The sequence below is a fragment of the Ailuropoda melanoleuca genome, chromosome 2, assembly GCF_002007445.2.
Source record: "Ailuropoda melanoleuca isolate Jingjing chromosome 2, ASM200744v2, whole genome shotgun sequence".
NCBI classification, from domain to species: domain Eukaryota; kingdom Metazoa; phylum Chordata; class Mammalia; order Carnivora; family Ursidae; genus Ailuropoda; species Ailuropoda melanoleuca.
In genome coordinates, this window is record NC_048219.1 from 63025607 (window position 1) to 63050571 (window position 24965).

Consider the following 24965-nt stretch of genomic DNA (forward strand, 5'->3'; position numbering starts at 1 on the left):
GAGGAAAATGTGAAATGGAGTTGCCTTCATCCCTTAGTGTTCTCTTTGCTGGGAAGATAAGAATGTTTATGTTCAGCTATTTAAAGGGGTCAGAGTGGCAAGAGGATTTGAGAAGGGAGAGGTTAACTTTTTTCCTGGGGCCTGGCTCTCGAGGACATTTGAGAGAAAAGAATTATTAGGAAAGACTCACTGAAGGGGTTTAAACTGGAACATGAATGGTATGAACCTGTAGAGAAGGGAGCGGGCATTGCAGAGTGCAGGAGAAGCAAGGTCATTAAGCCTACTCAAAACTGTTGGGATGTGAGGTGGGTGAGGCTGGAAAAGATCAGGATTCTGATGGGCCTGCTGTGGTAGGACTGGCCATGCTTTAGTGTGTTTTGAGATTACTTTGGCGCTGGCATGTAGGATCACTTAGAAATGGTGTGAGTGCCAAACCTAGATTTACATGTAGGTAAATTTGAGGTAGTGGAAGCAGTGGGAGTGTTGGGAATATGAGAGTGATTAGGGAGCTGAGCTGACAGTACTTGATGACTGAGCAGGTAAGAGGTCTTTTAAGTTTTGAGAACCTGGGAAGCTAGTGATATTAAGTGGAGCAGAAGAAGAGCGGGCCTACTTAGAGAACAGTAAAGACGGAAGATAGGCTTGGTTGGAATAAAAAGTTCATGCTTGACAGTAATGGAAGAAGTAAAGAAGTGGATGGAGTAGGACCATGTTACCGAGCAAGAATAGCAGTTAATCGCTGCTGCTTCTGCTGGGCATTGCCCAGAAGTTTATGTTCTTTATTATTAAAAATTTGCTCATCACCATTCATTAATCAAAGACCTAAAACTTGAGTAAGTTTCTTCGTAGTGGTACTGTGGCAGATGTGTAGAAAATTTTCAATAAAAATATGAGGGTTTTCTGTCTTTGGTACTATCATAGAGAAATAGTTTAGAGCAAATTTATGGTGTTAGCTGAACAAAAGCAAGTAATACCTGTATTTATCCTGGGAAACTTGTGTTTTATTCTGAAGCAAAAGCACTTGGAGGTGTTTCCAAGAGAATACTTGTGGGGCTTTCTAGGAAGACACTATAATGTGGATTCAGAAGTCTGTTTTGTGTTCCAAAGTGGTGGTGCATAAAAAAGCAAGTTGTAATAAAAATCATAATTGGAAATAATTTCTGAGAAGAATATTGAAAATAATGTGCAGATAGTTTGATTTTTAAAATGAATGAGGAAAAGACTGTCCTGGAAAGAAATAATAATGATAACACTTAAGATATTCATAGTGATAGTAAAGTGTCAGGTGGTTTTCTTGGCTAACACTAAAAAAGCATTAGAATATTTCAGGTAATTACTGAATCTGACCTCATTGAAAAATTACACTATTTTGTGTTTGGTATTAAGAAGTATGAATTTAGGGGGCACCTGGGTGGCTCAGTCATTAAGCGTCTACCTTCGGCTCAGGGTGTGATCCCGGCGTTCTGGGATCGAGCCCCACATCAGGCTCCTGTGCTGGGAGCCTGCTTCTTCCTCTTCCACTCCCCGCTTGTCTCTCTCTCACTGGCTGTCGCTCTCACTGGCTGTCTCTGTGTCAAATAAATGAATGAAATCTTAAAAAAAAAAAAAAGTATAAATTTAGGTTTAGAAAATGACAAGCATTTTGCTATAGCCAGGTATTGGGAACCTTGAAAACTAACTAAATATTACAATTAACAAGTAATTCATCCTATTTATTTATTTATTTGTTTATTTCAGAGAGCACACAAAGGGAGAGGGAGAAGCAGGCTCCCTGCAGGTAGCTCAACAAAGGGCTCGACCCCAGGACCCTGGGATCATTGGGATCATGACCTGAACTGAAGGCAGACTCTTAACTGACCTAGCCACCCAGGCGCCCCAATTCATCCCTTCTATAAGTAACCTGCAGTAGCGTCCAGTTCTGCATTTTCTTATTATAGAAATTATTCTCACCTGGGGTGAAGTGTACTCCTTTTCCTAAGCCTGACTTGGAGGAAATAATGCTAATGTTTCTAACATATTGCTTTTCTTTTCTTTTCTTTTCTTTTTTTAAAAGATTTTATTTACTAATTAGAGAGAGACAGCCAGCGAGAGGGGGAACACAAGCAGGGGGAATGGGAGGAAGAAGCAGGCTCATAGCAGAGGAGCCTGATGTGGGGCTCGGTCCCAGAACGCCGGGATCACGCCCTGAGCCGAAGGCAGACGCTTAACGACTGAGCCACCCAGGCGCCCCTAACATATTGCTTTTCTGCTTAACCCCAAATTGTTTCTCATCTGGCACCAAAAGGGAGAATCAGTGAAGCAGTCCTAAGAGAAGGAAGCTGTGGTTTAGAAGAAAAGGGCATTGGAGGTGGTAGATGAGAAAAACAAGGGAGGAAATCTTTTATCAATCTTTTTTTTCCTAAAAGGAAAAGCTTTACTATTTTCTAACTATGATATACAAATACTTTAATAAAAAATTCATACAACACAAAACTCTGAAAATCTTCCATTCTACAGTTCAGAGATAATGATATACAAATATAGCCTTAAACTTGTAAACTTTTTATTTTTACTAAAAGATCATTCATGTTTTGAAACTTCACATTTCACTTAATAAAACAGTGGGCCTCATCTTTACATTAGCAAATACTGTGTTTTAGGTCTTGTGCTGCGTGTGGTGGATAGAATAGACATATTCTCTGCCTAAAGAGATTAGAGTCTAGTAGAGGGTTTGTATACGTTAATTGTGATACATTGTGGTCAGTGCTTTGAAACAGACGTGTAGAGAGCACGTAAGGAGGACACAACCTAAGTTTGAGGGATCTGGCTAAATTCCTGGAGCAATGAATGACAAAGCTGACTTAGAAAAATGAGTGATGAGTCCTGAATACTAGTCTTTCTCCCGTTTCTGTCAGTTCGATGGGCAGATTTTTTGCTTTGTGTCCAAAGTACTAGACATAGTAATGCTCAAATTTTTCTTATTTTAAAGTATTAAACCTTGCCCTAGAATATTGTTATAATTGCAACTTGTATTAGATGCTTTGAAGATATAAAAGTATTGCATTCTGATCTTCCCTTGGGTGCCAAAAAGGAAACACTCTCCTTGATAATATATGGGCCATTTGCATAATGTTTTTTAAACTTTCCCAGTTTCTCTGTCTTACAGACTGGTCTTTGTTCATCCTTTCTCCTTTGCTGTATGTCTAAGGGATAGTGGAGTAGTAATTGCTAGCACGTTTTTAAATTTATGCCCCTTTGGCATTTAAGAATTTACAGTAGCTTATATTATATTCAGTAAGTTGCTTCTCAGTTGTATCTGCCACATATGCCTTAATTCTAAGATCCTTTATGGCAAAAAGACTTTGTTACTTTTATGGGTGAAGGAATCAGTCATTCTCTGTTCAAGATTTTCATTATATACCTGTATACCTGGATTGCCCACTGAAAAGTCAGCATTTGAAAAAGTAAAGGCAAGCTTCTCTGTTGAGATTCACTGAATGCTGATTCTGCAACATTGGGAAGTAGATGCGGTTTTCCCCTGGCGGTATTCTGATAACCACTTCATTGTAGTATAACCTCTGGACACTGTTTTAGAATATAGAATTCCAGAAGAAAAAGGTTGACTTTTCTTTCATATTTCATGTAAAAAAATCAAGTTCAATTCCTTAAGCTTCCTGAAATATATAGTGTTTCCCCTTTCTACTAATAATTCTGAAGGATTGAAGTAACACCTGAAATGTCAATCTGTTTTTAACTTAGAATATTTTTATTTTATTTAAAAGGAGTTAAATTATATCACTCGTTCCTGGCTTCATTCAGAAATATGTACAGATATATACCAACACACTAATAATGTCTGTTTCAGGTATAATATCCATCTGTGCCATTTTGTTTCAAATTTTAATTTTGGAATACGTATTCACAGGTTGCAAAACACACACACACAAACACAGACATGCAGGGAGTCCCTGTGTACTCCTCCGTTTCCTTCAATGGTAACATCTTGCATATATAGTACAATATCAAATCCAGAAAATTGATGTTGGTATAATCCAGAGTTTGATTTCACCAATTTTACAAGCATTCATTTGTGTGTTTAGTTACATGTAATTTTATACATAGATTTGTGCAACTAACACAAGATACATGATTGTTTCATCACAAGGCTGCCACTTTCCCTTTCTTCCTTCCATTCCTAACACCTGGCGATCACTAATCTGTTTTCCATCTAATTTTGTTATTTTAAGAATATTACATAAAAAGAATCATATAGTATGTAACCTTTTAAGATCCCTCCCCCACAAAAATTCCTTGAGGTCCATCCAAATTATTACATGTATCCATAGTTCCTTTTTGTTGCTGCATAGTATTACGTGGTATGGATGTATGAAAGTTTAGCCATTCACTTTTTGGGTTTTTTTAGGGGGGCAGGGCAAAGAAAATCTTAAGCAGGCTCCATGCCCAGTGTATGAGCCTGATGTGAGGCTCCATCTCACACCCTTGAGATCATGACCTGAGCCGAAATCAAGAGTCGGATGTTTGACTGAGCCACCCAAGCACCCCCTTACCATTCACTCTTTGAAGGGCATGTGGGTTATTTCTAGTCTGAGGCAGTTAGATACGAAGCTGTTACATGTAACTTCTGTATAGCTTTTTACGTGCACACTTTTATTTCTCGGGGATAAGTGTCCCAAGAGTATAAGTGCTGGGTTGCATGGTAAGTGCATGTTTAATTTTATAAGAAACTGCTAAAATATTTTCCAGTGACTACCATTTTATATCCTACCCACAATGTATAAGTGATCTAATTTTTCTTGCATCCTTGCCAGCATTAGGTAACTTTTTAAAAATTTTTTGTTGATACAAAAATGTTATCTTAGTTTCAGCTGTTGGTAACTTTTAACCATTTGGGTAGTGATACTTCATTATGGTTTTATTTTTATTTTTTTAAAGATTTTATGTGAGAGTGTGCACAAGCAGGGTGAAGGGCAGAGGCAAAAGCAGACTCCCTGCTGAGCAAGGAGCCCAATGGGGAACTCCACCCCAGGTCCCCAGGATCATGCCCTGAGCTGAAGGCAGACGCTTAACCGACTGAGCCACCCAGGCACACTTCATTATGGCTTTAACTTGAATTTCCCTAATAACTAATGATGTTGAACATCTTTTCATGTGCTCCACATATTTCTTCATTTTTTTTTACCCATTCTATAACTGATTTGTCTTTTTACTTTGAGCTTTGAGAATTCTTTATGCAGTTGACCCTTGAACAACACGAGTTTGAACTGTATATGGTTAACTATATTCTAGCCCTTTTTTCAGATGGATAGTTTACATATATTTTCTCCTTTATTGCTTGCTTTTTCAACCCCATAACAGGGTCTTTGGTGGTGCAAAAGTTTTCACTTCTGATGAGTTCTGGTTTATCAGTTTTTTTTTTTATGCATCATGCATTTATTGTCAAGTGTGAAAATTTTGTCTAGCCCTAGCCCTTCTAGGTCCTGAAGATTAGATTTTTTTTGAAAAGCTTTGCAGTTTTCTGGGACGCCTGGGTGGCTCAGTGGTTAAGCAGCTGCCTTTGGCTCAGGTCATGATCCCAGGGTCCTGGGATAGAGTCCCACATCAGGCTCCCTGTTCAGTGGGGAGCCTGCTTCCCCCTCTGCTTGCCTCTCCCCCTGCTTGTGTTCTCTCTCTGACAAAAAAATAAAATCTTTTAAAAAAAATTAAAAAGCTTTGCTATTTTCTTACATTTAAGTTCATGTTTTTACCTGTTTAATCCAATTGCTATAGCACTAATTTAAAGGCTCTTTTTTTTTTTTTAAAAGACTCTATTTATTTGAGAGAGACAGAACGAGCAGTGGGGAAGGGCAGAGGGAGAGAAAGAGAGAGAGAAGGAGACTCCCCACCGAGCAGGGAGCCCAATGTGGGGCTTGATTCCAGGACCCTGGAGATCATGACTTGAGCTAAAGGCAGATGCTCAACTGACTGAGCCACCGAGGTGCCCCTAAAAAGCTGTCTTTTCTGTATTGCTTTTGCACCTTTGTCAAAAATCAGTTGGAGTTGTTTGGTGTATTTCTGGAATCCCTGTTCCATTCTATGTCTATCCCTCCACCAGTATCACACAGTGTTGATTACTGTAGACTTTATTATTCTTAAAAATTGTCTTAGTCCTTTTGTTCTGTTCTTAGTCTTTTGCATTTCCATATACATTTTAGCGTAAGCTTGTCTCTGTCTACAAGAAAATCTTGCTGGGGGTGCCTGGGTAGGTTAAGTCGGTTAAGCATCCCACTCTTGATTTTAACTCAGGTCATGATCTCAGGGTCGTGAGATCAAGCCCTCCAGCAGCCTTTGTGCTCAGCGGGAAGTCTGCTTGGGATTCTTCCCTCTCCTTCTACACTCTGTCTTTAAAATAAATACATCTTTAAAAAAATCTTGCTGGATTTTGACAGGAATTATGTTTAATTTATAGATTTAGGAAGAATTGACCTTCCAATCCATGGGGCATGGTACATTTCTCCACTTATTTTGGGTCTTTAATCTTTTACCAACTTTTGATAATTTTCAGCATACAAATCTTAATATGTTTTGTTAGATTTATACCTAAGTATATCATTTTTGTTGGAGTAATTGTCAATGGTATTGTGGTTTTTTGTTTCCAATTTGGTTTTGAATATCAAGCAAGAATCCAGCACAATGGAACTCTTAAATGTATCTTTAATTTGAAGCTGTGGCCTTTTCTTTCAGCTTTCTCCTACAAATAGTCCTTTTAGAATTGAAGTAAGGGTAGAAAGGTTAGGTTTATTAGTCCTTCCTCCCACTTGATATCCGATGTAGAAATAAACCCTTTGACATCTGGTCATTACTGCACTTGAAAACTTCCAGGACTGGGGAGTAATCTATATAGAAGGGAGTTCATTTCAGTGATGGTAACTGATTCTTTGTTCATTTTGCTGCTGACTCATGGTCACTGAAGACCTCCAAATTTTTCCCTGCTTGGCATTTTCTTGCCTTTTTCTTTCAGATACAGGGATCCAGAGTACCACCTCAATGTGCCCTCTTTCATGTAACATCATCTTAGGTCTGGATTCTTTATTCTATGCCCTTTTCCCAGACAGACATAAGTGTAGTGTAGCTCCAGTTTTAAATGACACAGACCTTCCAGAAACTCAGGCACCTGAAAGTGATAGGAGTGCAGAAAGTTGCTTAAGGAATTGTGTCAGCTTGTACGGGAAGAGTGTCTTGTCTAGATGGTATGAAGGAAATGACCAATAACCAACCACCACCTAACACTGGACTCTCTTATGTGTGGTTTTAACCAAGTTTTAAGATGCCACCTAAAATGTTTCTACAGACAAAGAAATAGGTTCAAAGGAATTTTGATTTCCCAGTATCACCCAGTTAGCAAATGGTCCAAAGATAATGGACACCAGAATCCCAAGTTGTGTTGGTTAAAAATTAAGATTCTAGAGCCATGTTACAGACCTAAACAATTTATGGGGTGGGGTTAGAGGAATAGAACAAGCTCTTTGGGGGCTTATTTAGCATTCCAAACTTTTGGAGGTAATCTTTGCCTTTTTTTTTTCCTGCCTCTATATTCTGAGCACCTTATAGTTACAATGCATGTTTGGGCAAAGGATGAATAAGACACATGTAAACAGAACTCCAGTGTAACGGAGAATGATATACAATAAGAAGTGCAGAGAACTATGGGTTTTCAAATGGAAGGGAGAGCACACATAGCTAAGATCAATGAAGGTTTTAAGGATAAGGCGGCATTTACAATAACTGGTAGATAAAATTTTTTATTATAATTTTTATTATGTATATTCAGAACAGTATTCATTGCTCATTTAATATGGCTATTCACAACTATAAAGCAATTTAAGCAACGCTGATTGTGTATTAAGATGCAAAGTTTTTACATGCTGAATTTTTTTTTTTTTTTTAAAGATTTTATTTATTTATTTGACAGAGAGACAGCCAGCGAGAGAGGGAACACAAAGCAGGGGGAGTGGGAGAGGAAGAAGCAGGCTCATAGCAGAGGAGCCTGATGTGGGGCTCGATCCCACAACGCCGGGATCACGCCCTGAGCCGAAGGCAGACGCTTAACCGCTGTGCCACCCAGGCGCCCCTGAATTTTTTTTTTTTAATTTAAAATAAAGAACTATTTGGGGAGGCTTACAATTATAGGTACTCAAATTTTTGTTAATTTTAAGACAAAAGAACAATGCTTAAGAAGGATAAACATATTTAACATAAAATTACATTTTAATTTGTATTTCCATGCTATTTCAACCACTTAATTACCTTCTATATCTTGACATTCACATGAAAGAATAGCACATTATTAATGACCCAAATGCAAATAAGAGTAAAACTCAGGCCTTAAGTATTTTATTTTAAGAGTTTAAACTGAAGACAAAATTCATCATTAAGGGGTAAGTTGCTTAATTTTAGACCATAATTTTAATTTCAAAATTGAATACTGACATTTAAAAAAAACCATAAGGCAGATAAACTACATGCTTTCAGAAATATTAAAGAATTTAGTTCTTTGCTCACTAATCATACTTTTTTTGGTTAATACAAGTAACATTCTTCTTAATCCCACTCTTCATTTTGTGCCTATAAAAATAAAATTGTCCTCAATATTCCTAAACTCTTTGTTTCCAGATAAGGCCATTATAAGACATTACTGAATCATAGGTTTAAAATCAGTGGCACAAATCATCTATAGATAATGTAACAAATTCATTGTTAGGTAAGGAATCAGTATAGTACAGTAACCAGCCAGAGGTAGAATTCTTAATCACAGTTTTATAGAAAAGATGCAATAGTTTATATCTGTACTGTTTTATTAGTTATAGTATGGTAAAGTTGCTTCTCATTATGAGTTACAAAAGGGGGGAAAGAGAGGTCTCTTCATAGGTGATTGTTGGCCCTTGTTTTGCATGTATTATAGGCACAAATCCTGGACACTTAAACATTTTCTTGGCCAGTTAAGGTAATCAATTATATATGGCATTTACCTCATTTTCAAAAAGCTTCATAGTAGGGATAGCTAACCTTTGTTCTCCAAAGGGCATAAGGAGGAGGGAAATAAATTTCTTTTTGTACCACTATGACTAAACTAATAAATGAACCATTCTCTCAATATCATTGCTTATTCAGATTTCCAGCAGTACTTATGTACTTTTTAAGTTGATTGTTTCTAACTCATATTTGTCTTAATATTACAGATGGATATAACCTAAAAATTCTATTTAATTCATGATGTAGCTAAATTACTAGTATTTGAGTAATACTCCAGATTGCAATATGCAAGGATGGCAGAGACTTTACATAGAGTTATTCACATATTGACTTTAAATGTGGGATTCTGTGGTCTTTCAAATCCTTACCTGAATGTCAATAAATAAAGTGATCAGAAAGGTCATTTAATGAAAGCTATAACAACAGTTTTATGTACCCAGTGCTAAACCTTACAGTAGAGTTTGTTTCATAAAATGTACCTGAATACTTATAAAAGACAATTCAAAACAGAATAAAGCAACTGTAAAAAATAAAACCCTAGCCAAGTATAGTTTCTTCAGTTATCTGGAATTTTGTCTCATGATTGATATTAGGATTAGGTCATCATGATGAACCAATCAGATTTCAGATACTTAGAGTTTATTTAAGTGAACTTAATTTTGATCAGATGTTCTCAAGCTTACCTAAATTCTTCTTTATTGATTGTTGTTGATTTGAGAACTTAGAAAAGGAGATACTTATTTATGTAAGGCCCAGATTTTTAAGCAATATCTCCTTCACTGCTGGTAATAATGTATTATCCAAGTCAATAATCATGTTAAAACTAACATATCACTGCTGATAGGTAATATAAAAATAAAATTATTCCCCCCTCACATTTAATTTCAAAATTCTAGATCTTAGTTAAGGACTAGACAAAATATGTCCTTATGGAGACTAAGCAGCCTTTAGCTACTTCATTTCAAAGAGAAAATTTGTTCCAATTTTAATAATGACTGAGCATTTTTAAGAATCATCAAAATGTTGGCCTTTGGGGAATATAAGCTAAGTATATAATACTTTTTGCTAATACTTTAAATTGAAATATGTTTAGTTATAAAAATCTCACAAATCTGTTTTTCACAGCTATGCTTCTATTTACATTATGGGAGAGATCCACATGTAAAAAGAAAAGTTGAATTTTTGTCTTCAAAATATATATCCAATTCATGATTAGGTAATCCTCAGATGATTTATAACTTAATATACTGAAAAATTATACAATTAATTTATAATTGCCACATTTACAAAGAAATTTCAATATACCGAAAACTTCTAATTTGTAATTGCCACATTTACAAAGAAACTTCTACGTAAGACAATGTTTTAAAAACAATGTTTGGTGTTGCATTGAGGCCCAAAGTTCATCTATTTAAATCACCTATGACATTTGCAAAATTTTTTCAAACTTAGGAAAATGCTGATATATGGCTTCATTCAATTATACCTGTACTCTGTGAAATATTTGTTATACACTTAAGTACAACTGAAACAATAAGATTACTTGCACAGACAAAAGTGAAGATTCCTTTCATCTTAAAATTATACTTGTTTCACACTTGTAATGCTTGAAAACATTTTTTGAAAAGACTACTAATGGTCTTGATTATAACAGTGTATTGCATTTTTCTGTCTTTTTTTTTTAATGTTAAGTATTCTAGTTTAAAGTTTTAAGTTCTACTTTTCCTCTTATCTTCAAATAGACTCTTTAGCATATAAACTTGAATGGCTGACACTACCACCATTACCACTAAGTTAACCATGGACCAGAAATTGACTCTATCAAAGTTGCTTTCTTGTATGTTTCGATCACGAGCTTCAAATGCTCTAAGCAGAGTCTGGATATGACCACTTTTGCTTAGTCTGGCCTTGATACTGTTGATGGATTCCTGGAGATAAATAAAATAATTTTACTATAAAAGAATGCTCAGTAATTTTAAGTTCATTTAAACATGTGATTCATAGTACCCTGACACTCATTAGTTTTATATCCAAACACAATTTTAATTAAGGGACAGGTACTACTAGGATTACCTAAAGATCTTCGGTAAGTTTATGTAATAATTCTCCTGATATATTTAAATTATTGTTTACAAATAGTTACTTTACAGAAGAGCAAAGCTAATGTAAATTGAAAATGTGAAAATCTATTTCAGTGGCATAATGCCAGGAATTTTATATACACTATTTCTTAGCCTTCACAACCATAAGAAAAAGACTAGTTTCAAAAAACCTAACTGATAAAAAAAAAAAAAAACCCTGATAACTTTTAGGTATTTATATAATGCACTGTGTGTTTATAATATTTTCTTTGAATGTTAGTTTTGTCTAATTTAGTGTCTAGCAAAACTTTACCTAATGTTTTCATCTCAGAAAATAATAGTGACATCAGAAAATATTCCAATTTTTGATATGCATATTATACATCCAAAAGTATGATCTATTTTTAATACAAAAATGTTCCAAGATCACATTTGTAAAACAAGCTTATCAGGATGCACTCTAAGTTGTACATCTTCTGAAAAACCTATTTTTATAGTAGGGTCCTGGTGAGAGAAGTGATTTGAAAAAGGGCTATATGAATATAAGTTAAAATTGAGACTTAAAATGTCAAAGTACAATTGACCCTTGAACAACATGGGGATTGGAGGTGCCAATGCCCTGCACAGTTAAAAATCCACGTAAAACCTTTGATTCCGAAAAACTTTACTAATAGTGTACTGCTGACCAGAAGCCTTATATAAACAATCAAGACACATTTTGTTATATATATTATATACTTTATATACTGTATTCCTACAATAAAGTAAGCTAGCGATTTGAAAATGTTACCAAGAAAATTATGAGGAAAAGAAAATACATTAATAGTACTCTATTGCATTTACTGCAAATGTGTATAAGTAGACCTGCATAGTTCAACTGCACATTGTTCAGGGATCAATTGTACATATGGCAAAAATAAGAAAATACTAGAAACAGATTTTCCTGGATAGTCATCTTGCTTAAAATCCTTATTTGAGCAAAAACTATACTCAAAATTTCAGACTATTCTGCTAAACCTACAAAACTACAAAGTGTAATATTTACCATTTGGGCATAGTTGTAAAGCAACAGTAATCTATTAATGCAAATATTTTCTAGAAAAATAAGGAATTCAGATCCCCAGATAAAAAGATCATGCATAGTTCTTTTCAGTATTACAGCAATGATAGCCAAATACAAAATTATTTATCAAAGTCTGCTGTTATGACACAAAATTTTGGGGAAATAAAACTCCTGAAAGACATTTTATTTTTCTTTAAAAAGGGCTTATTTATATTTAAATCTGAACTTGGTCATTTTGTTTAACCATGTGAATGAATTCAATCTCTTTTGAGAATGCAGTGAAGTACACTAATAAGATTTGTAAGTACTAGTGTTTTAGTCTTGTTCGCAAAATAAATTTAAAATGGAAGAATAAGTTAATATGATTGAAATTTAAAAGATATATACATGGGAAATTATGGTGAGATAAAAAACTGTCATGGTAAAAATTCATACCAATCAAACTTAATCCTTTCAGTTTGTATTCATAGTAACGCCAGTGAAAAAGGTAAGAAAACTAACATTTATTATGCCATACACTGTTTAAAGCACTTAGACACATGACATTTCTTATTTCATCCCCACAACAACTCTAGAGGTATTCCCATTTTGCAGGTAAGGAAACCAAGGCTCTGAGGGCTCAGTCACTAAGCAATCACACATACATGATTGTCTAATTTTGTGACTTCTTAAGCTAACTCATCTACATACAGTATGTCTCTTCTGCTATTTGACAGCTGCTTTCCTAAAAAAAACTCAAGTGATCAAAAAAGTTCAGGTTGTAATACTATTAGAGATTACACAGTTTTAATTTGCAATGACCATGTTATTTCTACTGCAGGAATTTCTGTAATACAGCTATATACGCTATTTACAAATACCACTCAGTAAATTCTATCATTTGATTACATCTACCTGTGGCTGAAGGGTAATGACCTTTTCCCCCTATCACCAGTACTATTATTAACAAATAGGTTCTTACACATGCACATTTCATTATGCATGTAAATGGTCAAGCAATTCAAACAGAGAAGCCATATTCTTAAAGTTTTTACTCCTGAATATAGTCCTAGTTTCTGATAACTGCTAGGTCTATTCTGAGTAATACAGTGTTCCCAAATTAATCAAGTAATATCAAATTGCATGTTATAAAAACTATGCTGTGGGAAAAATGCCTATAACATCTCAAGTATTTACAAATTGCTCACTTTTTTCCTATGTGTAAGTACGCTATAGATCATTACATTTTTCTGTCTGTGAACATTCTAAGGGAGTCTATGTTCAAATTTTAGTTCCCCCCTCCATGGTTATGTGACAAACATTACTTAATCTCCCCTAAACCACAATTTCCTTATTGGAAAGATGGAGATAAATAATCCTCATAGAGTTAAGTAAAAATTATATGAAATAATGCAGAGAAAATGCTTATTTCAGTGCCTATCACACAGTCAGACCTCTGGGTAATTTTTATTTATGAAAAGACCATACTGACCAGGATGTCTTCCAGTTTCATGTCCAACATGTCTGTCCCAGTAATATATTTCTTCCAGTCCTCTTGTTCTTGCTCCTGTTCTCCCATATTATCCAGGATTAATTCAAAGAAAATCACCTTCTCAGAAATGGTGCTGAATGTATTATCAAAGCAGAACATGTAGTCACCATCTTCAGTCTCTACCCTGTATTTAAAAAAGTACATGTCTTCAGTTATCTGTACTCCTATCTGGGATCAAGGGAAAACTACTATAGATAAGAAATAACACGGTTTATAGTAATTGGACAGTTTACTGATAAAAAGACTTCCTTGGTATTGAAAGATAATTTGTAATTTCTTGGGAAAGAGGCAACCTGGAAATATATATGTAAATATATATATATATATATATATATATGTAGTTGCAACTTAGATGTGCTTGGCATTTACTCAGGAAATTATGGTAAAAGATCCTGACCTAATTTTTGAAAAAGGATAGGATTAAAAACATAGATACATGATACCTCACAATGATCTTTAATATTATTAAGAGTAATTTATCATGAGTTCAATTCATATGCAAATGTAACTACAGACCTCCCCTTTAATTGAGATTACTTTCTAAACTGACTTTTGTTTTCAAAAGCAGTGATGGATTTGTTCTAAATGCTTTCTTCCAGGCCTCCTACAGATTAAGAACATCTTTATAACACAGGTTTACAAAGGTTGGGGATCAGTGGCCAACAAACAGCTTTACTGTCAGTGGCATTAGCTTTACTGAATAAATACCAATCACATCTAAGTTAAACTTACAACTTGGTCTCATTAGCTTCACATTCAAGATAACTGGCCTACAACATGTGATACTTTTAAGTCAATCTCCACTTCTTTTCCACCCCTATTTCCAACTTTTTTAGTTCAAGCATAAGAAAGAAGTACTCAGCAATTTGATTGGATCTTAACATATATACTATAAATAAAAAATAGCCAATACTTATATACCCCTTTATAATTTACACACCACTTTCACATATTTTAGTTCTTTTAATCCTTACCATCATATTTGGAAGTAGGCACAACTGACCTTTTCAAGGTAAGTAAAATAAGGTTCACATAAATTAAAATACTTGCCTATGATCACACAGCCTGTCATAGGCACAGACGAAGCTTGGTTTTCTGACTCTCATGTTAATTGATCTTTCTTTTCTATAATACTGCTCAGAGCCTGTCTGCATTCCTTGCAATCTCCTCAGTCATGACAAACCTTTTTCTTGAGGATGTATTTAACCTTTGAAGAAGCTTGAAGAATATACTGGCGAATACAGTGGGGAACAATTTTAAAAGGAAAAAAATGTTATGACTATTATGTAAAGTTAAGTTCAATGTTAATCACTTTTAAATTTAACTCAATTTTGTTTAATTTTATTTAACTCAACTTTATTTAGCCATTCTTAACACTGCACTGGATAAAAGGGGAAGCTTTGTACCTACTCTTTTTATATGTAAAGTGCAGATATACATACAGTACAAAAACCGTGGTTTTAAAATTTCATGGGGGGATGATAAGGCAGAAAAGTCTAGAAAGGTTGCATGGGGATAAGAGTAAAAACGAAAAAAGTTTGAGAAGCACTGACTCATACAGATGAGCTTCAGCATGTATATGGAAAAAAAAAGATGTTTTACTACTTTATAGTCATTCCTATACTAATCTCTTTCTAAATCAGTGTTGACTGCTTTTATTAGAAAGGAACTTTAATAGTACAAATGATACAAAATATTATCCAAATAAAAACTGCAGAGTTAATTTTCCTTTCAAGTAGAATTAAAGAGCAACAGTAGTCCAGAACAGATAAATTCTGGTGTGAGTTACAGTAATATTAATTCAGTTGTCTAGAAAAATACAAACACACAAACACACACACAGAGACTTCTAATTCCTGGAAGTGCCAGCCAATAGGTATTACTTAAGCTGCTTATAGTTCTGTTTGGAGATATTTTTACTAACCCTGCCTTCTGAAAGGACAGTATTTGTTTTAAGAATTTAAGCAAAAGACTATTTCAGTGCCATAACAGACATATTTTATAACCTGCCTTTAAAAAGTTAATATAGCTAAAAATACAATTTTATTTAAATCTGACTTTTTAGAAAGTAGATTTGTAAATTTGGTGTAGTGATTAAGAGTGAGTTGGACGGCCTGGTTTTAAATCCTGGCTTTGCTGTACACTAACTTTAGTGCTCTATGCCTTAGTTTCTTTATTGATAAAATGATAATATCATGTACCTCACAGGACTGTGGTGAAGAATAAAAAAAATAAATATAAAGTGCTTAGAACAGTAGCCTGGCACATCAAAAGAACTCAATAAATGTCAACTCTTATAAAATTGTTTTTTCCCACTGGTTTAATGAGAGCTAATTCTATGCAAGAGAGCAATAAGATATCTTTTTTCCCTAACAGTTAATCTTAATTTATCTCTAAAGGAAAGGAGAAAATTGGAGGAAAAAATGACAAATTCTACAGATTTTCTAGTTTCTGAAATTTAAAGATGAGCTGCATTTTTAGTTTCTGTTCATATAACTATCCAAGAGAAAGCATAGTTCCAAGTTTATCAGTCAAAACTGACTTTTTAAATTACTGTTTCTCTATTTTATTTATTAATAGTTTAATAAAAATAATTTTTTCTGAGCTCTCCATAGATAAAATGCCATTTTAAAAGCACTTTAATAAAATAAAGAATAAGAAATTTAAAAACTTTCTAAATAAAAACTTAAACTTTCAAAATTAAAAACTTTAAAAATTAAAATAAAAATAAAAAATAAAAATAAAATCAAGCACTCTGAAAAGAGTATTATAGTTGAGCTATTTTCCCCCTCAGTCATTCATACATGTATTATTTACTATCAGTTACATGCCAAGTATGCTGGTTAACAAAGACCAATAACTATAATAGCTAGTACTTACATACTGCTATGTGCCAGAGATGTTTTAAGCATCGTATGGTAGAAAGCAAGAACTCTGATCCATCCTGCCTCCTCCTCTTAATAAATGTGTATCCCTGCAGACTTATTTAACTTCTCTGAGCCTCCTTGTCTGTAAAATGGGAATTGGGGAATCAAAGAATCTCTCATAATGGGTTGGAATGATTAATTTAGAAGCATATAAAATGCAAAGCCTAGTTTATGGCAAACAGTAGACCGTATTTGCTTTTCTTCTTCCTGTACACTCACAGCTTAGTTTTAATGCAATAACATGAGTAAACAAAGTGCTATAGTAAAATGATAGCATGAACAGGGAAACACACCACTGAGATATGAAAAAGAGAAGTGAGATTAAGAGAGCATATAGCCTTTTGTCAAACTCTAAACTTGTAACAAGTTATTTTTTTTCTGGTTTCCTCTGGTCAGATCTTTTACTATCCATCTTCTAATTATCTAAAAAGAATGAGGTCTGAGTTAAAAAAAACCAACTTTTACATGCATACACACACAACACATACACACAAAGATGTATTGTACCTGTTTTTTTAGGAAAGGAAATAGGGGGCAAAGATGATACAGCGAGCAGCTCAAACTATAGGATACATACCTGGAACAGTAACTTAAAATGGAAAGGTTGTGTGCTAGTCAGAAAGACAGATTTAAAATGCCACAATAGACTGAATGCAATACCTAGGGCATATTCATCTTATTTAACCAAAGCAAAGAAAAAATTTGGGATCAATACAAAACGCCTAAAAAAAAGAAAAAATTAAAGGAAGACGTTTTAGTTTATGAGAGACCACTATCTAGGACTGTTTACACTGTTCATATGGAATCATTTAATACTGATGTTTGTATCAAATGTGCTAAATTTTCCTGCCCTGCAGATAGCTCATTGGTATTACTCAGCCCAAGGAACTCAACTAAAAGATCGCTTACGTGTGAACTCCATCTGATTTTCTTTGTTCAAAAACTAAGGTTCTTCCTTCTGGAGAGGCAAGATGGAAATCAATATCTAATCCTGCTCCATCTAAAACCTGTAGAAAAGCACAAAAGAACACATTACAAATTCTGAAAATAAAAAATATAAAAAGTATATCATCTGATGAAAAGATTTTCTTTCTAAACCTAGAGAGGTAAAGAAAGTCAACAAGATGCATGTAAGGGCTAGAAAGGAGCACAAAGATCACCCAATTCAATTCCATTTATTTTGGAACTTTCTTACCAATTCTTGTTGCCATCACCTAACTTTAGGCTTTATAAATATTACTGAAATAATCTTCCTAAAATGGTGCCTTGACTGAGAAGCCCTGTAGAGTGGAAAGAAACACAGAAGGGGGTTCAAATGGTAAACCTTTTTAGTTAGGCATTAGAGCATGCTATGTAGCTTTTCTGAGTTTGTTTCCTCTTCAATAAAATAATAATTAACTATTTCTTAACCCAGAATTCAAAACTTCCATGATCTGACTCCAACTGACTTCTTTGGTGCATTCACCCATTATTCCCTGATATGAACTGATTATTCCAAGTAGGCTATTGGCTTACTGGCCAGTGAACACAATCTGTTCCTTTATAATCCCCAAATGATGATGATAGTAGCTAACAATTAACAATGTATGCCACACATTGTTTTAAGTACCTTATCTGAGTTAATTTCCTCGTAACAATTCTAAGAGGTAGGTCTTACTACTGTTCTCAGTAAAATAAACAGGAGAACCATTCAACAGAACAAACAGAAAAAAAACGCAAAAAAAATGAGGCACAGAGAAATAGTTTTCTTAAGGTAGATACAGCCAATGAATGGCATGGTCAAAATTTGAACTCAGCAATTTTCCTCTGATAACTACTCTTTTTCTTATTTAACACTCCATTTTATTTTTCTTGGTGGCTTTAATGGAGTGATATAAAAATTACCTATTCCTGTGCTCTACTTACTGATCAACAGAAGTAGTTTCAAATAGCTAGCTAAATACACATAATTCTCTTTCATTTTCAAATCCCATTAAAATGAAGAAAATATATAATGATACAAATAACAACACTGGAAATCTAGGAAGACTGTTAACAGACACGAAGAGTAAGGAATTTCTGGAAGATAGTCCACTGAGCAAAGGATATATCTAGGTACCAACAGCTATCAATCTCAAAATTCTCACTGAAACAGACTAGAGAAACACATTTGTTGAAATCAATGCCCTCTTTTTCATGTTACCGGTTTTACCGAGAGGATCAAATTCTGAAAAAATAGTTAACATAAGCAGACTTCAAAATGTTTCCTCATAAATATATATCCTTAGAGAAATTCCAGAATGTGTAATCCATAAAAATGAGGTTGCTGATAGAAAAATAAAAAAGATCAAAATTGTTGTTGCCAAAATAAAGCCTTAACAAATGTAATGACAGCAGAATGAATATGGATAGAGACTAAAAATCAGGAAGCAACCAAGGAATTCTCAGAACAAGGTGAAAAAGAACAGATGAAAAGTTTCAGAAAAATGTTAAGACCCTTTGTGAAGGACAGAGCTAAAGATTTCAAATATCAATCTAACAAGGATTTCAAAGAAGAGAACCAAGAGAAATGAAGGAAGGAAATCATCAAAGAGAACAAAAATTCTTGCTTCAAAAGATAAAAATCTTTAGACTGGAAGGGGCTAATAGATATGAAAGATAAAAAAATCCTACTGACTTTCCCAAAGGATTTAAAAAGAACAACCTAGAAACTTCCAATGATAAGTAGTAAGGAACTGCAAAACAAGAATTGGGATTGGCATCAGAATTCTTACATATAATAATAGATGCAAAAAAAAAACAAAACAACAACAAAAAAAAACCAATGCAGCCATGTCTTCAATGATCCCAAGTTAAAGAAAATTAAATTTACTAAAGTGAAAGCAAAAAGTTAGTCCAAGGACTTAAACCATTTTAAAAGAATTTGACTCAAAGTTATCCTCTAAAAAAAAACCAAAAAAAGTTACCTATTAAATCAGAAAATCAGAGATCTAACAAAACTAAACAAAGATTTCAGTTTGGTAGTGGCTGTCAGGCTTAATGAAACTGTTAAAAGTGATAATTAAGAACACAGAAGAATACTTAAAAATATATAACACAACTTTAAAACATAAAATATTTATTTAAAAAACACCATAATCTGAAACTAAACTTCCTGATGATTTCACTAGAAGATGATGAGTGCCACTCTCCCTCATCTGCACTTGCTGTAACAGTCTTTCGGTTCCTCAAAGGCTTTCTTCTGTCTTCTTCCTCAATGCCTTGGAACATGCTATTCTTTTTTACCAATTGCCTTGTTCTAATCATCCCCTTATGCCTAATAAGACTGATTTTTCTACAGATCTGAACTCTACTTCTGGAATGTCTTCTCTCAACTTCTGGATGAAATTAAGTCCTATTAAACCTTCTCATAGTTGTATATACCTACCTTCATAGCACTTTAAGAGTTACAATTTTACATTTATTTTACATTTATTTGATTACTGTCTTTTTCTATTCTGGATTGTATGAGAACGCGGACTATATTTTTACTCGCCGTTAAATCTGTAGCATTTAGCATAGTGCTCCAACAAATTAAGCACTTAGCAATGATTTTTAAAAAGTTAACTGATCTAGTTTATTCATAAAATATATGTATTGACATTTAAAATTTTCAAGAACTTAATATAATGTGGGGTTGGTCAATTATTCTAAAAGTGTCCTCCTAAAGCTGAAAAGTAAGAAATGGTTAAAAATTTTCAGTATGTCACAGTGACCCAAGGGCAATGTCTGGAATGTCTGTTTCCTGACATTTTAAAAATGAAGACAAAAAGCAGTAGCTTATTGTTATTGGAAAATTAATCATGGAGTTGGAATATGCAAACAAAAAGCTGAAAATTATCTCTAACCCTACAAACCCCTCAACATTGTCTAGAACTACAGACATTAAATCATTTTACTTCTCTCTTCAATCAAAACAATTAAGTTGCTTAGGGAGAATACTTTGGAGGTGCAGTCCCTTTAAGACTGACTAAAGATGCAGAGCATAAAGCTAAACCAAGCCAGCTATATAACTCTAGAAGTGTAAATGTAGAAAACCAACATTCACTGCCTATCTACCAGTGTCAGGGATGGTCTATGAAAACTTATTCACTAATTTTTTCAAATTAATTCTATGAGGTAATTACTATTATCTCTATTTTACAACTGAGGGCTTAAGTAACTTGTTTAAATCACATAGGTAGTAAGTGACAGAGTTAGGATTTCAACCCAAGCATTTTATCTCTACAGGTTTTATATCATAATCATAAGCGGTCAGTAGTTCATATACATTTCCTAATACCAATACCTGGATGAATATTAAAGAATTTTCAGGTAGTTTTCTAACATGGATTATTTCACTAACCTCCAGTTGGGTTTCCTTGCCTCTAATTTTGCCCTCCTTAAATCCATTTTCCACACCATACCCAGTGATCTGTCTAAAAACATTTCTGACTGTTACCATGCTGCTTATATCTTCAATGGCCCTTGTACAGAACAAGGGCAAAGCCACTCAACACAGCACACAAGGCTAAGATTCATGATCCATGATCCAGCTTCCTGACCTCTCCAATCTATTTTACTTCTACTCCCACCCTAGACTTTACAGTCTTTAGGTCTAATAAAAACTCAGCGCTTATAGTGTCTACATACTGCCCACCAACAAAACACATTATGCATTTTTATAACTATTTGGGTTTTGTTCCTTTTCCTGAAATGTCCCTCCTTCCTTGCATTCTTGTCTCACGTAAGCATCTTTCTAGATTCAAATCTATTTTTTCCAGGAATCCTTTTCTGAAACATCAGAGAAGTGGCTGTCCTCTAACAGCACTTAACGATACTTTATTGAAATTATACCTTAAATAATAAGATCCTTGAAAACAGACTCTTTTTTGTCCGTGTCATAGTTGGTCATCTCATCCACACTTCTCCCACCTCCCCCTCCACCCCTGTCAATTACCCGCACACGGTAAATGAACTTTTGAACTACAATGGAGATAAAGAAATGTGTTCTAGCCTCAGCTTTGCTCACTGTGACTTCAGATACTGCGCTCTCTATTGCTTTCCTTAAACATCTATAAATAATTTAATTCTAAGGTTCCTTCCGATGAAAATTCTACATAACTTATTTTGCTCCATACTCGACAGTTACTGTTGAAAAATTCTTTACATCAACTTAAAAAATTATCATTATAAATTAAGTAATCTGTGAAAAAATTAAAAGGTGGACCACACCAACGCATTTTTTTTCAGTGCGACCCAGAAACATCAAAATTAGCTGTGTGGATCTAACAAGATTTCTTCTAAGAAATTACCCTCTTCCACAATGACTACATAAATTAAGGCAAATTCCTACATAATATTATGAAGATACTAAAAAGAAAACGATATGGGAGAAATGCTTACAATGATGAACTAAAAGTTATAAAGATTTAATATACAATTATTAAAAGTAAACATGAGAAGGAAATGTACCCATTAAATATATCAAGAGCTCCTTCCAAAATATTCCAAAATCGGATTTAGTGACAATCACAAGATCACAATTCAAAAAAAGGATTCAGTTAAGGAACTGAAGCAATGACGGCGAAGATTTATAATACCGGAATTGGGTGAGCGTGGTAGGGGTAACAAAACAAGTGTCATCATCTCCTCCAATGATGAAGGAGAACGTGTTATCAATCCTGTATTGCGAAATTCCCAGTATCCAAACATGTGCTGGTTAGCAAGGCGATGGGCGAATTATGAAACGAAAGCGAAAACCACCTAGATCACCAGTGCTGGCCTCTTTCCGACAGGAGAAAAGGGGAGAGGGCGGGTAGTCAATTCCAGGTCCCGCCTAACTTCTGGGTCCCCGGCCCCAGGAGAGCCGAGCCTCGCGCGCCTGCGCGGAGCGGGCCGGCTACCCCGGCGGCCCTCGCCCCTTCACCACCCCGGCAGTCCACAAGAAGTTTCTAAGCGGGTGAGAGGCGAAGACGCGGTGTGGCTGGGATAAAGGAAGGAGGCTAGCTCACCCTCTACACTTACTTGGTACTCAATCTCCAGCGAGGCCTTCAGGGGCATGGGCTGGTAGAAACACTCCTTCTGGCCGGCCGGAAGGGTAAACGTGAAGTCGCTGTCTAAGGAGGGCGTGAAGCCGGCCGCCCCCGGCAGCAGCACTGAGTACAGAGTGGCCAGGAGGAGCACCAGGCAGGGCAGCGAGATCTTGTCGCCCATCCCTGCCGGGGCGATCTGGGGCTGGAAGAGACGCGAGAGGTGTGCGTTATTGGCACCTAGGCTCCGCTTTTCCTCCCTGGACTCCTCGTGGTTGGCAGGGAAATCTGGAGCCTGAAAAAGACCCCAGGCGGCGGCCGCGGCGGCGGCACAGGATCCCTCAGAGCGGGAAACGCCGGTCTCCGAAGGGTAGGGATCGAGGGGCGGGGCCAGCAGTCCTTTTCCGCACCCTTCTCTGTCTCGGCCCCTTCAGGCCCGGCGTGAGCGCGCCCCGCCTCACACCCGGGCGGCAGGTTCCCATGGCTTTCCCCACACCAATGGGCGTCTTCGGGGTAATTGTGGGAAATGTAGTTCCGGGCGAGCGGGCTTGGACGCGCACGCAGACCAAGATCCCCGACAGGCCCCACGCCTTTGCGTCGCGTCACGCAGAGCCTGCGCGGGGGGCGGGGCTGCGGCCGGGGAGTAGCGTCCCCAACGGCTCCCGCGGCGGTTCGAACTCGGTGCAGCTGGGGTTCACTCGTTCCCCGCGTGGAGTGTCTGATGCTTCTACGCCCCGAACTCGGGAGAGGGTCCGAGGCTGAGGCTTCCGAACGCGGACGAGAGCGCGTCGTGCGCTGTTGTCAGGTGGGTCTGTTTCCCAACTACGACTTGGGTGGTGAGCGCTCCTTGGAGGGTGCAAACAGGCCTACCTGGGGGAGTTTTGTTCCTTTCCCTCCCAGCACCCTCGGACTTTGCAGGCTTGTATTTTACTTGAGAAATCGGAGAGGAAGATGTCATGTTTTCCTCCGCTTCTTTAAGATGAACGTAGGATCAGTTCTGTCAAATTGAGAGTTCTTGATAACAGGACCGTAAAACATAAATCCGGGACCCCCTTCCACAACGAGGAATCTTTTTCGACGACAGCCCATCCTATTACATGCAAGGTTTATAATAAAGAACACCGGTTTTTCGGTGTTGATGGTTGATGGGTGTGCCTGTGCGTAAAGCTACCAACGCGTCGTTAGGACCAGAAGATGATCTGGTCGGGGCCGGTAGGTAGCGTGATGCACTTTTCTACGTATGTACAGGCAGTGGAGATAGACTTTTATAACTATTGTAAGTTGAAGGGAAGAAAAGTCTTCATTTGGCAGATGGCTCAGTAGGAAAAAAAAAATTAAAAGCAAATGTATTCATTGGTACTTAAAAAGTGTTAGGGAATTGTTACATTAAAATACACAGAAGATGTTGGACGTAAAACCTGATTTAGTTGAAATGTAATATCGAATGATATTTTAGGATTTACCCAAATTGTACCCTTTTTTCCTTCACCATCCTGTAGGAAGCTAGAGATGTTGAAAAGATAAAGCAGAATGGGGACCTGATCCATTGACTTTTGTATGAGAGAGTCTTCTCGCTTAAGCAGAAGCAAATTTGTGCAAACGAAAGGGGGGGAAAAAGAAACATTTTCTCTGCGATTACATAGTGTCTCATTTAATTTCCTGTCACAGTTTCTTCCAATAAGGTGAGGGTTTTCTTTTTAATCTTCCTTCTTATATCTGAGAAATTTTGAGTGGAGAATAAATTTGCCGGTCTATTTTAGCTGGATGAGGGGAAGGAAGGGCAATTCAGCAATCATCGTTTATTCACTGAACATATTGACCTTCCGTAAGTGCCTTGAAACCCTGAACATAATGCATAAGACTCCTAACCTTTTGGAGCTTGGGATGTGGTCAGAATTCTAGAAGGGTGATGGAAGAGAGGTGCTACAATGACAAAGGTAAATGAGATCTTTAAGAGGAATGTAATTTTAAGATGCAGAAAGATCTAAAGTAGTCGAGATTTTAAAGCCTTAGTTTTATTATATAAATATGTATTTTAATACATAATGATTATATATTATTAATAATAAAATGTGGCACTTTATCACGATTTTTATGTGTAAAGGTTATTTAGTAGAGAATTTCACAATTCTGGAGATACTCATTAGTTGAAGAAAGAAAAACTTCATGAATTTCTGAGTTAACTTGCCAAATGCCATTTTGATCTCTATGGTTGTGATGTGAATGTGTGTGTTTTTTAAATTTTATAACCATTGTGAATGGGAGAAGGAGATAACCTTTATTTGGTAATAAATTGCTGTTAAGAAAATATGAGTGACTATAATG

The 24965-nt window shown here is 35.8% G+C and overlaps 2 protein-coding genes across 11 annotated transcripts in view; one reads left to right on the forward strand and one right to left on the reverse strand.

The window, feature by feature from the left end:
* Positions 1 to 8207: 8207 nt before the first annotated feature.
* TMED5 (transmembrane p24 trafficking protein 5) lies at positions 8208 to 23035 on the reverse strand. 2 transcript variants are annotated; one of them, XM_002917937.4, is made up of 5 exons: positions 22636 to 23035; positions 17521 to 17618; positions 13625 to 13808; positions 11545 to 11594; positions 10876 to 10942 (listed from the first exon to the last, which is right to left on the reverse strand). In XM_002917937.4, the coding sequence occupies exons 1-5, from the start codon at positions 22822 to 22824 to the stop codon at positions 10876 to 10878; spliced, it is 588 nt and encodes a 195-aa protein (XP_002917983.1). In that variant the 5' UTR covers positions 22825 to 23035. The 2 variants fall into 2 exon arrangements, with proteins under 2 accessions (XP_002917982.1, XP_002917983.1); XM_002917936.4 differs by lacking the exon at positions 11545 to 11594 and having other exon boundaries at positions 8208 to 10937; positions 22636 to 23026.
* Positions 23036 to 23094: 59 nt separating this feature from the next.
* CCDC18 (coiled-coil domain containing 18) overlaps positions 23095 to 24965 on the forward strand; it is a 108622-nt gene continuing 106751 nt past the window's right edge. For 7 of the 9 annotated variants that reach the window (XM_034653917.1, XM_034653913.1, XM_034653919.1 and 4 more), the window contains exon 1: positions 23095 to 23445. Coding sequence is in view for 1 of the 9 variants with exons in the window: in XM_034653920.1 (XP_034509811.1) it covers positions 23362 to 23445 (84 nt within the window). In the remaining 8 variants the exon portion in view is untranslated. Of the gene's footprint in view, positions 23446 to 24139; positions 24323 to 24965 lie in introns of all 9 variants that reach the window. The other 2 variants (XM_034653914.1, XM_034653916.1) reach the window with 1 other exon arrangement.

Coding starts and splice junctions, on each gene's coding strand:
- TMED5 (XM_002917936.4), bottom strand. CDS start 22,824: ATGGGCGACAAGATCTCGCTGCCCTGCCTGGTGCTCCTCCTGGCCACT. Junction 13,809..17,520: donor AAATCAGATGGAGTTCACAC/GTAAGCGATCTT, acceptor TTTTAAATACAG/GGTAGAGACTGAAGATGGTG. Junction 10,938..13,624: donor TGAAACTGGAAGACATCCTG/GTCAGTATGGTC, acceptor ATTTATCTCCAG/GAATCCATCAACAGTATCAA.